General features: G+C 41.4%; 1 protein-coding gene across 6 annotated transcripts in view; it reads left to right on the forward strand.

Annotated features, from left to right (window-relative positions):
• Fggy (FGGY carbohydrate kinase domain containing) overlaps nucleotides 1–15,116 on the forward strand; it is a 363,123-nt gene that overhangs the window by 51,249 nt on the left and 296,758 nt on the right. For all 6 annotated transcript variants that reach the window (XM_021159484.2, XM_029476124.1, XM_029476123.1 and 3 more), the window contains exon 5: nucleotides 12,602–12,690. In XM_021159484.2, coding sequence (XP_021015143.1) covers nucleotides 12,602–12,690 — 89 coding nt within the window. The remainder of the gene's footprint in view (nucleotides 1–12,601; nucleotides 12,691–15,116) is intronic.

Genomic DNA, 15,116 nt, shown 5'->3' on the forward strand with positions numbered 1-15,116 from the left:
GCCTACTTCGCTGGGTGATTTGCAAGTGAGATCAGGGACTCCTCTGATGTCTAATGTATCTTGCAGCCTGAAGGGGCAATGCACTGGGTAGAACCTGTGGAGGGAAGTCTGATCTCAGTGGGAAGCAATGTTGAACCTATATCCACACCCCCTATATAAACTGCCTTTGCAGTGGAGCCACTTCAGAGTGGCTTCTGGGGTTTGTCATCTAAGTGGTCCATGTCTTTTGACTCAAAAGTCCCCCAAAGGTGTGCATTCCAGGATCATTAGAGAGTTTCCTAAGTCAGGGCTCCACTGTGCTACCTGTTTATTATTGTAGCATTGCTAAGGAGTCTAAACTCTGTGATGGGTAGAGTTTTCTCTTGTTGATGATGTGTTGAAGTGTCCTGAAACTTACCCATTACTCATTAAAGAAATGAAGAGTACAATCTCTCTTCAAATGCTTATTTATAGAATTCATAATGTTTATAATGTTATTAAAAAATACTTTTATTTTACTATTATTACTTTAATTTTTACTTAAGCACTGATTAATGAAAATTTTTGCCCATGGACTAGCACTATGGTTTTGGCATTTGAGAACAGCTGCTGCATTTGACCTCTAGGTCCTTCAGCATTGGCATTTTGTGAACTCCAGAGAGGTGTTGGGAGAGGTGGGGACCATCAGAGAGATGCCTCTTACAGTTGTCTTGGTAGGCAGCCATGTGGTCTGGCCTTGTCGGGGCCAGAGGTCTGTCCAGGGACCTGAAAGAGAGTGGATCATTGTAGAAGTATTTATCCAGCACCTCCCTAGCTCTTGGAAGCAGCAGCTGGGTGGTGGTTATAGGAGGTGGGGCTCGGGTTCATGGCCAGGATTTCTCTCCAGTTCTTCCCATTGTCTGCATGATCTAGGCGGCTCGTGTGCCTGAGGCCCTGAGGTCCCTATTTATGAAATGGAGTCCCTGGCATATTGAGTGTCAGAGTCATTACAGCAAACTCTTAATTGCTTGATGCAGTAGTGCCTTGAACAGAGCCTCTTCAGAGTGGCTTCTGGTATTTGTTGTCTCAGTGGTCCATGTCTTCTGACTCAAAAATCCCCCAAAGGTATGCATTTGAGCATCATTGGAGAGATTACTAAGTCAGAGGACTCCACTGTGCTACCTGTTATTGCTAAGCATTAGCTTAGGGGTCTAAACTCTGTGAATCAAAACATTTGATTATTAGGATATATTTTTGATATGCTTGTTTCTGGGCCCAATTAAATAATCCAACAGTGAAGGAGATGGGGTTCACATTGTTTAAGGGACAAGGCCTTGACAAAAATTATGCTTAATCTTTACAGACAGCTTTTAGGAAAGGATGTTTACATGTAAATTTTAGTAGATTTACTAATTTATAAGCTTATAAATTAAGCTATAAAATAAAAGATACTATAATAATGTTTAGTTAGGTTTAAATTAGAGACTTGCATTAGTAAGGGATATTCATATGTGAATATTTTATAAAGTTATGTAAAGCCATCTGACCAGAAAAACTGTCACTAGATATTATCTTATTTTGGATTGTGTTAGTATAAGTTTGAGTGAAAATTTTATTTTCAAAATAAACCCTCATTTAAAAAAAGCTATTCTCCAAACTAAAACAATTTTAAAAGGATGTTTTCTTTTGTTAATTAATGAAAAAGTACACTAGTCACCTGTCTGTTCCCAAAGTCTCATCACTTTACAACAGAATCACAGCCTGGTCACCATGCCTTTGTCTTTAGTTTTATGGGCTTTGTGGGACACTTAACCTAAACTACAGCAAGACGCTCTGTGAAATGGGATCCCAAATGAGTCACGGTAAACAGACTCTGACCTCTTTGAAACAGAGGTTACTTACTGTCTGCTCTTCAGACTTGGAAGGAAGATGAAGAAAATCACATTAACAACTTCTAATAGGATATTGCCAAAATAACACTCATCCATTTGAACATGAACCTCTCAGTTCCTATTTAAACAGGAGCTCCCAGGTCCTATCTGAAGCAATGAGATATGCTAAGAGGCACACTTACTGCAGTCACTGCCTGGTAGAGTTGGGAGGTCTGTTTCAGATTGTACTCAAGTTTTACACAGCTCACAGGCCAAGGACTCAGGACAGAGAGGTTGTCTAGGGGGTAAGGTAGGGTTAGATTAGGAGTACTAGGGGTAGCAGAATTTGCAAGGGGTACTCTGTAGTACCTGAAGAATGATCCCTGAAGAATGAGCACTAGGTAGTCAAGGTCCTTGGAGGTCTGTTTATAATTGCAATTTCCTTTTGGAGCATCATGGTATAGATTCCAGTTGCCCATTAGCCACAGTGAGAGAAAGCCAGCAGCTGTTTGCCACCCACTTCCAGCTCTCTCACTCTAAGGACATTAACCTGAGAATTCCAAGGAGGAGCTCTGAGCACTCTCATGGCTCAGCTTCCCATCTAATTAGGTGGAACATTCATCTTACTTGAGAGTAGGCTACACAGTGCCCCAAGGCGAAAAAACCCCAGTGTTAGCCCCTCTCATTCATGGAGATAGGACTGAATACAAGATATAGACCTTTCCACCGTTCCTTCTGAGTGGCATTTGACTCAGACGGTGACATCAGACATGACTTCATTCATTTAAAGGAAGGACTGAGAGAAAGTCAGGCTCTGCCCTTCTCTCCCCATGCACAGTCTCCTTGAAGACATTGTTGTGTTCCCACTGCTTCCCACAGAATTTCTTCCTCTTCTCCTCCTCCTCTTCCTCCTTCCTTCTTCATACTCTCCTGTCATTGTCTTTCCCTTATTTTTCCTTCCATTCTGTTCATAGCTCATGCTTAGCCTGCTCTTTCTTTTTACCCAATACTCCCTCTGTCTTTTTGTCCACTTGCTTCTGTTGTTATTTGGCCTCCTTCTTCCTACTTAATCTCCATTGTTCCTGATCTCTGTATAGATCTTCTATTTGACCTGTTTTCCTTCTTCTCTGCTCTTTGTCCTCTTGTGAGAAATGCATGAGGGAGCTGGTTCTCCTTCCTCTTGACTGTTCACTTCTGGAATCTACCAGGTGCCTGCTGTCTCAATTGTCCTAAAGCTGCATACGCAGTCACCCTTTCCTCAGGGATGGATGGTATCTGCCATTCCTTTCTGATTTCTTACTGATTTTAGGAGAAGTCTTTCTGACTGGCCCTCTCACAGTTTCTTCTCCTTGTTCATGGGCACAGTTGATGAGCCCTTATCAATGATGCCCAGGCCCTGATGTTGTCTCTCCTTCCCTCCATCTCTCCTTCCTCACTTTTTAACTCCCCTTTATATTCATTTCTTTCTCATGGCAGTGCTTTCCTTGATGGCCATACAGATTCTGTGCTTCATAAACCAGGCATTTCGGAACTTGAACAGTCATCAGGAGTAGTTTACATGTTCTCCCTAGCCAACTTGAGGATTGTGAACAAGATTTTGTAATCAGGGGCTGGAGAGATGGTTCATTGGTTAAGAGCATTTGCTTCTTGTTCTGAGGACCCGTGTTCAATATCCAGTACCTACATGGCAACTCACAACTATCTGTAGCTCTAGTCCCAGGGTATCTTCCACTTTCTGGCCTCTGCAGGCACTTCACATGTATGGTGCACAGATGTACAAAATATATACAATAAAAGTAAAGGAAAAATTATTTAAACAATTGTAATACTCTCCAAGCTTCCTCTTTAGTTGTATCTTCCAGCACCTCATAGACCCCCATAGCCAGACAGCAGGGAACACAGTAAGCTCTAGTGCCACTTCGTAGTTTCCTGGCTTTGACAAACTGGTGAATTTAATTACTCTTTGCTTCAATTTCATGTCCTATAACGATTACTGAATATCTTAACACTCCCTCCCTCCCTCCCTCTCTCTCTCTCTCTCTCTCTCTCTCTCTCTCTCTCTCTCTCTCTCTCTCTCTCTCTGCTATAGGTCTTCTGGGAGACCATATAATCAAATATGTAAACTGCTTAGAACAATACTTAATATTCAGGGAGCACTTCTGAAACTAATTCATTTGAATGCTAATTCCACTCCACCACATTTTCCCAGTTTTTGGAGTCTGGCTATTCTTAATCAACTTTGATTCTACTATTAATAGTTCTGTCACCAAATGCATATGGGTCTCATGTTCTTCATTCATAGCAATGTTTAAGTCATAATATTATAATTTGCGTTCATTCAGTGAGGCTATGCATTTATTTGTTTGTTTGCTCTTTCTGGCATGTGCTAAGTAAATGTCCTTCTCCTTCACAATCCTTGCTGCTCTTAAGTAACATGAAGGCCTGTGTCTCCCGTGCTAGATTCTAAGCTCATTTTTAGGAAGAGATTATAGTCTATTCAGCTGTGTCTTTAGAGTTATTATCAGAATCCACCCCCCCCCCGCCAAACAAACCCCTTATATTGACAGTGAAACTGATTCTGACAGTCTTGGCTGATGTCTAGTATGTGCTACAAATTCTGGGTTAAGATGTAAGCTAGGAGTGTTCACCTTAGCCACAAAGCCCTTGTAGAGTTTACTACCTTCTTCAAAGACCTTTGAAAAACAATACAAGACATGTTCGTAGATTGATGCTTTCTGTGTGGTCTGATAGCTGTGTGACTATCATTGGGGGAGATTTTTAGGACATTTTCATCCCCTATTTTTGCTTGAGCAATGAGGTAACGTATCAGTTGTGGCCTTTGTGTATGTCTAGTGGGGAGTGGTGAAGGAGCCCTCTAACTCTTGCGGAAGGAACAGGTAAGGCCACATATTTCTAAGTAAGCCCCACAGGATGTTTAAGAACACCTACCTTTCAAGGCTGGGGATGAATAAAATTCCCGGGTCAGGATTGTTGGGGAAGAAGGATGTGTGTCTGAGCCTGATGAGAACTAATACCTGTTTGTCCTCAGATGTCCTCAGGCCCTCCAATCTGATGCAGCTCTTTCCCACTGCAGTCCCCTCTATCAGTGGCTGCTTTGGCAGCTATGTAATGGCGCTGTGCTGACCCAAGAACCCATGCCAGGAAGTGAATGAATCCATTTTCCAATTAAAATGAAACTTCTCCAAAAGACCTACTCACCCGGAGAAGAGAAATTTGTCTTCCTGGCAGTCAGGCTTGGCTAGAATATGTTTCTGCTCCCGAAACAGACTGAAAAAAGCCATTAACTTGAATGGAAGAAAAAAAAAGGAAAGAAACTAGGACAGTACTTACTAATTCATGTATCCATTCATTCCTTATTTTCATTTCCACAAACTGTTATTTAGTTAGTACATCTCTGTTCATTCATTCTTAGTCTTCCATTCAGCTAGAATGCATCATATACCATGCTAAATCCTAGGCACAGATGATGATAAAACCACAGTACTGTCTTTAAGGAGATTCAGTGTAAGAAGAAGGACAGACAGTGAACATCTCATGGTAAGAGTGGGGATTGGGACATTCAGCAGGTAGACATAATATTTAGCTTTCATTTCTAACTTGACACAAGTAAGAATCAACTAACTGGGGTGTTTTAAATGAGAATTGTCTAGGTTTCATTATGGACATGTCTATGGTGGATTATCTTGATTGTTAATTGTGTTGGGAGCTCCACTCTGAATGTGAGTAGTGCCATCTCATGGGCTGGTCCCTGAACTGTCTGACAGAAGAAAGATAGCCTAAGCCTCAAGGAAGCAAACAAGGAAGGATTTTGCTCTACTTGTGGATGTAATATGATGAGCTGCTCTCATTACAGCCTTGACTTTCCCAAAATGATGGCCTATAATCTGGGATTGTAAGCCAAATACCCCCCCCCCCATGCTGCTGTCTGTCTGGATATTTTCTTATAGCAACAAAAATGAAACTAGAATAAAGAGGCACATACAGCATGGAACCATCCAGTTCAGCTTATGTGCAGTTTCATGGAGTGTTTCAAAGCCCTTGTAGAATTGAGACCTCAGTGATGAGTACATTTGAATACATCTGTATATGCACATGCATACACATGCACAGAGAGTTGACATATACATGCATACACATGCCTATTGAGTTTGTTTTGTTTCTCTAAAAAGCTCTGATGCAAAGATAGGAACCTGTTCATGAATGAACTGAGAGTTAAAACAGAAAGGATGACTGAATATAAGGATTCATAGAGAAGCAGAAACAGAACATGACTTCTTTGTTCAACAAACATAAAACTAAGGAGGAAGAAGCTATGCTGAGGAAGATAACAGGTTTTCTGTATTGGAAGGTTTGGAGGTGAGTGTGACATCTAGGAGACACTTCTGAGGAGAGTTTGAATTAGAATTTGATTCAGTGTGTTCTACTCTGATGTTTCTTGAAATCAAGGAATTAATTGAGGTCTCCCAGTGCATATGTAAACAGTGAGTTAAGTGGCTGTAGTGTCCACTCTTTGGCCGATCCGTATTTTAAGATCCACCAAAGAAAGAGGCTCATACAGGAGACAGAAAAGCAGTGAGGAGAAGAGCATGGGGATCCAGCAAGAAAGCCTGGGTAGATCTCTCTGTTTTCCATGTGTCTACACCTTCTCCCTTTCTTGTTTACTCCAAGACTTTATTTCCAACGCCTTTTTTACATTCAGGCCTCCTTTGCTCTTCTGTAGAAAGAACATCAATCTGCCATCTGGGTGACAGGCAACTCTCCTGTTCTGGCATTTTCCATTAAAGAAAAAAAAAAACTTTTGGGGAAGTGGAAGACTGAGTTAGCACTGGATGGGTGTTAAAGATGCAAACATCTGATTTCCAACTTACCTGTCATGTGATTGTGTCCCCTTTTGAGGCATTAGTTTCATAGTGTGTAAAGTGAAGGTTACATTACTCGCTTCTCTGCCTTAGATTATTGTACAGACTATATCAAATCATGCATATCAAATGCTTTGAAGACAACAGAGGCCTATTATAGCATTGAAAGACCTGTTGAGTTATATAATAAGCACACTATCCCTTGAGGTAGGTGACAGTCGTATGGAATTTGAAGAAATAGTTTTAGAGAGATTGAGGTTTCTAAAGGAGCACAGCTAGAAGGTTGTAAGAACAACAGGGACACACAGAGTTGCCGGATGCCGTATTTCTCAGCTTCTTCAGTGCAAACTTATTTCCAAGGGTAAGAGGTGGTATCATAGTCCTAGGTCAAATACGCATTGATGATTGGATTCTGCCAGTTGCCATGTAGATGCCAGTGCACCATGGTTAGGAAGTCAACTCTCGTGTCAATTAGGAGTTTGCCTTTCTATACAATACCTCTAGGGTATGTGAGTGAGCAGAGGTTGCACGTAAATACGTGAAATCAATTGTATAGTGGGATTATTTCATTATACAAATAGATGATGGGACAAACCCTTTTCTAGTTGGGATTTTGTGCTGTGCACACTCAGGCTTTGTTGCTTAGCAGTTTTCTTCAGCAGTAGCGTAGATTTATAGTCTATTTGATCTTAAGGAGAGTCTTGTTCCTGTGGAACGTGTGTTAGCCACCCCAGGCCGAAAGCCCCCTCTCTCTTTTGAACCCTGTCTGTGATTACTCATTAGAGACAGATATATGACTACACACAAAATGTTGTGATAAAGTTATGAGGCTGACTCACCAGGCTTTGGTATCAGAGTCATTACATTATTGTCATACATCATATTTTTAATTACCTTTCCTTTGCCTATCTTTCTCCAGCTCCAGTGTCTAGCTTTAAATTCTACATCTCCGGAAGTGTTGTTCAAGGCTTTCCCCATGAATTAGATAGGTCCTCTGCCCTCTAAAAGAAGTTGTCATTTTGAAGATGGATTTGAGTATATGAGTGTGTAATCAGTATAATCAGTTACAGCGAGGGAAGAGAGACTCTCAGCAAAGGTATGTCTGAGCTGGGTTTGCATCAAGGTCAGGAGACTGAGGAAAGCTGAGGTACAGGGGTGGGATGGAGGTACAAGAGCAGTCCACATAGAGGCATCAGAGGCATGGAACCATAAAAGAGCAGAATGTGTTGAGTTACAATAAAAGCAGCAAGGGTAGAGTGAATGTTACTAGAGAAGCCTGGAAGACAATCCCCGAAAGACATCCTAGCAATCAGGATGGATGAGCGGGAGCCAGATGGACCCCCAGGAGCTAAGCTTAGGGGTGAGTGTGAGGCCCTGAGAAGCTGTTGGATGTTTTAACATAGGGATGAATTGTCAGACCTTAACTGTTAGAAAGATGCCTCTGGTCCTTCAGATCCAAGTTTATTTGCCTGTCTTCCTGGAAGCATTGTTAGAGTTTGCCCCCTGTCTGTAGATGGGAGTCTGAAACACACAATAGTTTCTTTCATTCCAGGAAGGTATTGGTTGGACTTCTGACCTGCTGCATGCTTCAGGATTGTTTTCTCTTGAGAACGACACTGCAGAACAGACTTCCTGAAATATCCCACCTCTGGGCTCTCAGACCACGTTCCAATTTCAAAACGTGAACATAAAGCCAAGATAAAGCTTTGTATTTTCATGGATAGTTCTAGAAAACATGAATGGGATGGGACTCTGAGTGTGCAGGCAGGATCATTTGTTGTATGGGAGGTTAAGGAGCTCTGATGTACACACCCCCCTTCATTTACAGGACACCACAAATAACTTAGATAGAATCTCTTTGCAATTAATAATAAATTAAACCCAATTTTCTCATTTTTTCCCCTGCATCCTGGTACTCTTTCTGTAACTGTCTTGTTCCCTGCAATATTTCTCAACATCTAGAAAGAGAGAAACCTCCCAGCTCTAGAGACATTGCAGATCATCAGGAGGACTCTCCTCTGCCCCAGGCCCTGGTCTTGAGCCTTCGGCATAACTGTTCTGCCCCTACCCTCTTCAGAGATGCAAAGCTATTTGACTTTTGAGTAATATCCTTTTCTGAAGAAATGCTATGGTCTTATGAAGTAATAAATGGTAGGGGTCAAGCTGTTCTTGATTGTTTTCAAGCCAATGGATTGCTTAGCTCAAAGGATTGTTACTAGAAAGCAAAAGCCTGACTGCCAAGTTATACACCCCAAATCACTGCTGAAATAGTATTTCTTGAAAGACTAAGGTTTTTTAGTTCCTTAATATCTGGGGACAGAGTGATTTAAATCTTTAACTCTTCTTGACCTCCTACGTGGAACTGGATTAAAATATCCCATGTTGAGACAGCTTAAGTTGGCCTGTGTGACTCTCTAACTTATGGACTGTTTATGCATGGAGGTTTGGTTTAGTCCACTCAAGCTAAGTAAATCATCTAAGATTGAAGTTGGAATCTCCGAAATGTTTTTGGAAGGGTTGCTAGCTGTTGTTGTTGTTTTCCTCTCATGGAATGAATGACAGAAGCTTCATCAAGGCATTTGCAAAGGCCCCAAATCCATAGCTCTGCTAGGAGCCCAGGCAGATGCAGCTATACAATATAAGAAATAGTTACTTAGAACAGACACCGTGGGTGACTTAAGGGCAAGCTCTTTGAGTCTAACCCTCAGTTCCTACCTCCTTAGATGTGAGTTATGTATTGCCTGCCTTAAGAATTGCCCTGAGAATCAAGGAAGACAGAGGATGGGGACAATGTTGTAGATTATGGAGGAAAAGATGGTAACTGTCCTTATGTAGGTTCTGTAGACACAAGAAGAGAATTAATTCAGTGAATCTTTGCTGGGGATTTCAGTAACTGGGGAGGGTGAAGGACAAAGGAATTTCTGTGCAGAACTAGTTAGAAATCTATCTTCATGGACCAATATGGCAATTGATGGCAAAACCCTTGCAAATCTAGTAGCTTTGTGGGAGAATTTTATTGGAACCTCAGAGCCAGCCAGTCTTTCAAGCAATTGTCAAGTTTCCAGACACATCCCTGTCACCCAGGCTCTTCCCTCTAATCTGTGTTAGCCAATCCTCAGACTCAAATTGCAGAGAAAGCAGGGGATTTGTTAATTTCTCTTCCATTACCATGTTCCTTCTCTCTAAAATTTCTTTTAATTTTTGAGACTATAATATAATCACATAATATCACCCTTTTGTTTTTCATTCTTGCTTTTTTTTAGAATTCATGGCATTTTTTTCATTAAGTGTTGATATGTTCCTCAATAAATAAATATAACTTGTGTAGTTTTTCTGATGTTTCTTGTAAAGATGCCTGATACTTTCTAGCATGTTAGTTCTGGTACTTCATTCTATGCAGAAGATGACTGGGGTCTCTGATTTGGATCCACAAGGCTGGGATGAGCTCTGGAGGAAGTGCTCCTGGGCTCCCCACTCCTACTCTCAGGACACAACAGAGCTTTCTCAGAGATGTTCTGCTCACATATCTTTGTCCACAGCAGCTATTGGTATGTCTCCAGGGAGAAGATTGCCATCATGTACGGCCTTTAGTAACCTTACATAAAACCTAACAGAAGCAGTTGTTTTCTCAGCTCAGGGTGATTGTTTGGCTTTGGCTAGAAGTAGTGGTTGTTCTGTAGTGGTTTGGCCTTTGATGCCTGGTGACTGGCCTTGCATTTTTGGAATGAAGGAAGGAGGCTGCCTTTTCCATGACCGCCAACTGCCGCAACCACAAAGCACATGGAAATAGGTTTTTCAGACTATCCAAAAGGCATACATCTAGTTTGACTCATATAATATCAAAGGCTACTACTTTCTAGATGTCACTTGTTAAGTGTTCAGGGTTATACAAGTTCATAGCTCTGTTAGGAATATTTTGTAAATCATAAGCTCTGATTTATTTGATGTTAAAATGTATGAATATCTAAAGAGAAATTTGGAACCCATTTCCTTCTCAACAGAGGCTTTTCACATACACGGTAACAGAATGGTTGCAATACTTTAGCTTTTATGCTTGAGTCTTTGATGTCCTCATTGCACTAGAACCCTGTACTTAAGACAGTGTGTGGACTTGGATTTATGTGCTAAAGCAGAATTCCAAGGGGCAGTAAGTAGCAAAAATCTGGAATTTGAGAATACAAACATGTACAAACTAGGTATGTGTCTGTCAAACTGATGTAATAACTGCTAGTTCTTTTGCATTGCTGAGAGAAGGCCAGCCACACAGGTAGAAGTCATTGTACCATGACAGATCCCTGTCACAGCAGAAAGCCTGGAAGGGGAAGCTAAGCAGTTTGTTTAGTAGGTCTGTAGATTTGTATTGTACTACAAAGGCATAATATGTTCTTGTGAAGTCTGCACCATTGCCTTTAGGTTCCAGAAATACCCTGAGTTTATGATAAATTCCTTTCTGTGTGTCTTGTAACAAAGAATAGTTAAAAGCAAGTCAAGTGACTGGTAGTCTTTCTTGCTTTGTCTTCTGTTCTCTTTACTTCTTCAGCTCTAGGAACTTTGCAGAAAGGAGTTGCTTCGCCCTTTCCAAGTTTCCATATACAGACAGAGCTTGAATGGCTTCATTTCAACCTTGATTTTAAAATCCTGCAAGAAGAATTGTGCTTTGCTTAGCTAAGTCACATGTCAATTGCTAGCTTAATCAAGTCCTTATCATGAGAGGACTAAACTTATGGAATGTCCACTCAGCAGCCAAAAGTCCACTCAGTGTGTAGGAAGAGAGGTATCATGGTCACCAAAGCTGCCAACATCTTTGACCTCATAGAGCTTCCAGAGCAGGAAAAATGAAGTACATTATCTGTCTTAGTTAAAGTTTTACTGCTATGAAGTGATACCATGACAAAGGCAATCTTATGAGGGGCAACATATAATTGGGAATGGTTTACAGGTTTAGAGATTCAGTCTATTATCATCAAGGTGGGAGCATGGCAGCATCCAGGCAGGCATGGTGCTGGAGGAGCTGAGAGTTCTACTTCTTGGCCAGAAGGCAAATAGAATACTGTCTTCAGGTAGCTAGGATGAGGGTCACAAAGCCCACCCCCACAGTGACACCCTTCCTTCACCAAAGCCATACTTCCTAATAGTGCTACTCCTTGGGCCAAGCATATTCAAACTACCACATTGCCCTAACAATTATGTGTGTGATATGAACTAGGTATAACCTTGAGTGGGACTTACCCCAGTGGTTGTAAGGTTAACCCAATGTATAGGAGGGCTGGAGTCATGGGAAAGAACAGAGCAGCAAGTGAGGACTGAATTGTCCAGATTTGGTAGATGAAAAGAAAGCCCAGCAGCAAGAAAAAAAAATCTGGCTATTTGACAATATGGAGTAAAATAAATGTCTAAATGTTCCAACATCCTCTTGATTTGACTATATACTGGCTTAAGCTGGGAGTTTTTTGAGTTGACTTTGGTACCAGTCAGTATGCTGGGAATTTTCATGACAAGGCACATTGTAGATTCCTTGAGTAGTACTTAGTGTAGTTTTTTTTTCTCTCTCGTGTATAGCTGTTAACTTCTTACTCCATGTTTGAAGCATAGGCTCTTGCCTTTGCCAAGAGGCTGGATTGCATATCCACAGAAATGCTTTCTCCCTAGCCAGATTGCAAAGGGGACGAAAGGAAAATTATGGTCATTTTTGGAAGGATCAATAATTGTCATGTTTTCTTTCCTGTATAAATACTACTTTTACACCACCCTCCCCCAAACCCTTACACAGATGTTTTCATGAACATTGTTGGCTCCACTTTTGTTTTGAAAAATTTGAAACATTTTTGAAAGGGGAGAAGAGTTGGGAAAAAAAAACTCCTAATTGATTCTAATATATATTTAATTTGGCAGAACTTGAGAGAGATTTGCTGGGATAAGGCGGGACATTTCTTTGATCTCCCAGACTTCTTATCATGGAAGGCAACAGGTGTCACAGCACGGTATGTTAATTACAAGTTAGATTTTATTTGTGTTCTTCCAGTCCTGGGTGTCTCTCTATATATTGCTTTCTTAACTCTCTTTGACTGGACATAATGTTTTTCCATCTGCATGTGATTTTGCATACTTGAAACATCTTGAATCTATCTTCTGCCTCCACTGCATATGCCCAAGTCCCATTGTTTCCAGTCTTGCTGGGAATGTGAGGATACAAGGTGAAGACCAGTCATTAAAATCGGACACATTTGAAGGGAGATATTAAAATTCAGAACCTACTCCAACTCTTTCTGAAGGTTTCTTCTATGTGGTGAATTAAAGAAAGAAAAAAATATGCTTCAGAAGTTAGGGTAGGATATGTTTTGCAAGGAAATGGGTGTTAGCTGAGTGCATGTGTTGTGAACTTAAGCCACATTTTATGAAAATCTCCTAGAATTATCCCAAAACTGCGTTAAGACAATGGCTACATTTGAGGAACTTACACATGTTAAAACAAACTGTGTTCCACATGAGAGTACTTTTACAAATGCTCACTGAGTTGAGGTTGTGGTTGCTGTATGTGGGAATGAAGAGAGCGAGGTGTGAAACCTTAGTACGGCAAAGTGATGGTCATATTGACCTCATCTTCAAAGGGATTTAGAGAAAGGTTTGGTCTTCTGATTTGAGAAGGAATCAGGATCTGGAGCTGGCAACCTCTGAGGACAAGAAGCAGTTGGAGAGGACAGATAAGGCCCTGTGAAATGAGACAGATGCTCATGAATGGGTTAGGGCTCCTTTTCTGCCTGTCACCCTTGGTACGGTTGTAGCCTTTTCTTGGGGTAAGTTGATGAGAGTCAGAGTTTGGCCTAGAGGCTCCCAGAGAGAGATAATAATAAACGATGTTATCCACAAGTGTATCCATTTTCATGTCAACCTGCCCCTGCCATCCCAGTGAAAGTTTCATTCCCCAGCGGCCCCTCAGTGTGGAAGGGATCCACTTACAGGTGATGATGACCTTGCCCATCCTTAGTTCTCCACCCTCCTTAAGAGAGAAGACTGGAGAAAGATGGAGGTCTGTGCTTTGCCCTGGATAGTACAACTCCTCACAGTCAAGGCCACTATGGAGGGCGGTGTGTGGATGGAGTTCTTATCCTCAGCATTGCTCTCTTGGCTTGGCATTATCTAAAGTAATTTCTGAGAGGGCCATTCTGTAGTCTATTTTTCTGCTTTTCTGAACTAATGAACAAAATGTTATATTATTTTAGCCAAGTGTGTCTATTAGTCAAGGTACTGCTAGCAAGTTGTGATTTTTCTGGGCTGAGAAATGAAACCAAGAAGGAGGAGCATCCGGGGCCACTGCTTGCTAAGCCACAGCCACTTCCTCCTCCTTGTCTCATTTCTCCATCCCTTTGTCCTCCCTCTCTCCCTCCCTCCTTCCATTTTTTCTCTCCCTCCATCTTTCCCCTTCTCACATCCCTGCCATTTCTCTATCACTCACTTCAGCTCTGTGTTGAGTTGGTCCTTGGCTCTTCTCAGTGACTCTGGATGCTGAACATACATTTCCTGTTATTTCCTGCTGCGTTTTAGTCAGGGCTTTCAGAGGCTAGCCCTGACTAAAATAAACTTGATGGAATGCCAAGCATACACACACTGTGGATGTCACACTGAAATGTATGCTTCATAATAGTTATGTGACCTTGGGCATGTCTCTTCTCTTCTTTTGAGCCTTACTATCTATATTTGTTAGTGGGGACCATAACTCCCTGCAAGCTTGTGAGAGTCCTATTGAAACTTCCTTCTCAAGTCGCTCTTTTATAACAAGCACCTGAATCATTCATTGTATTATTTGTATGGTAAGTGTGTGTGCTTTTGTGTAAATGTCTAAATTTCAAGTTGAGTGTTCTCGTTGATGGGTCTCCACTTTTATTTGTTGAGACAGCGTCTCTTGGTGGCCCCAGATCCTGTCCAGTTCTTGCTTGTGTTTTTAGTTTTAAAATAATTGGCCGCCTAGTTCCCTCTTTCTGGCAGAATCTTTACAGTAAGTTCCTGATACATTGCACAGAAGTCCTGATGGTCTTACCACAGTTGGCTACAGTAAATCCATTGTTTCTCCAGGTGAGTGTGCTTACTCATTAGTGAGTCCTTACAGTGAGAGTTGGATACTGTGGATAAGTGTGCACCATCTACTATTAAATAATAAAGCATTTGCAAACAAAAAGTCCCTCCTGTCTGTCTCATCTAGAACAAGGGAGATGAGGCCTGAAATAGAGTGTGTCAATGCCAAAAGAACTCTGGGCAACAGAGCAGGAACTTGGCACCCAAAAAGTCAAGGTGAGATTCTGATTTGGTGTTCATTTGGCTCTTTCATGTGCTTGCTTTGGGTGGCGTCGATGAAGTCAGTGCCAAAAAAGCTAGAGGGTGTTTTTCTTTTTTGTTATTGGCTAAGAAGGGG

This window comes from Mus caroli, chromosome 4 (genome assembly GCF_900094665.2).
Source record: "Mus caroli chromosome 4, CAROLI_EIJ_v1.1, whole genome shotgun sequence".
Taxonomy (NCBI): Eukaryota; Metazoa; Chordata; class Mammalia; order Rodentia; family Muridae; genus Mus; species Mus caroli.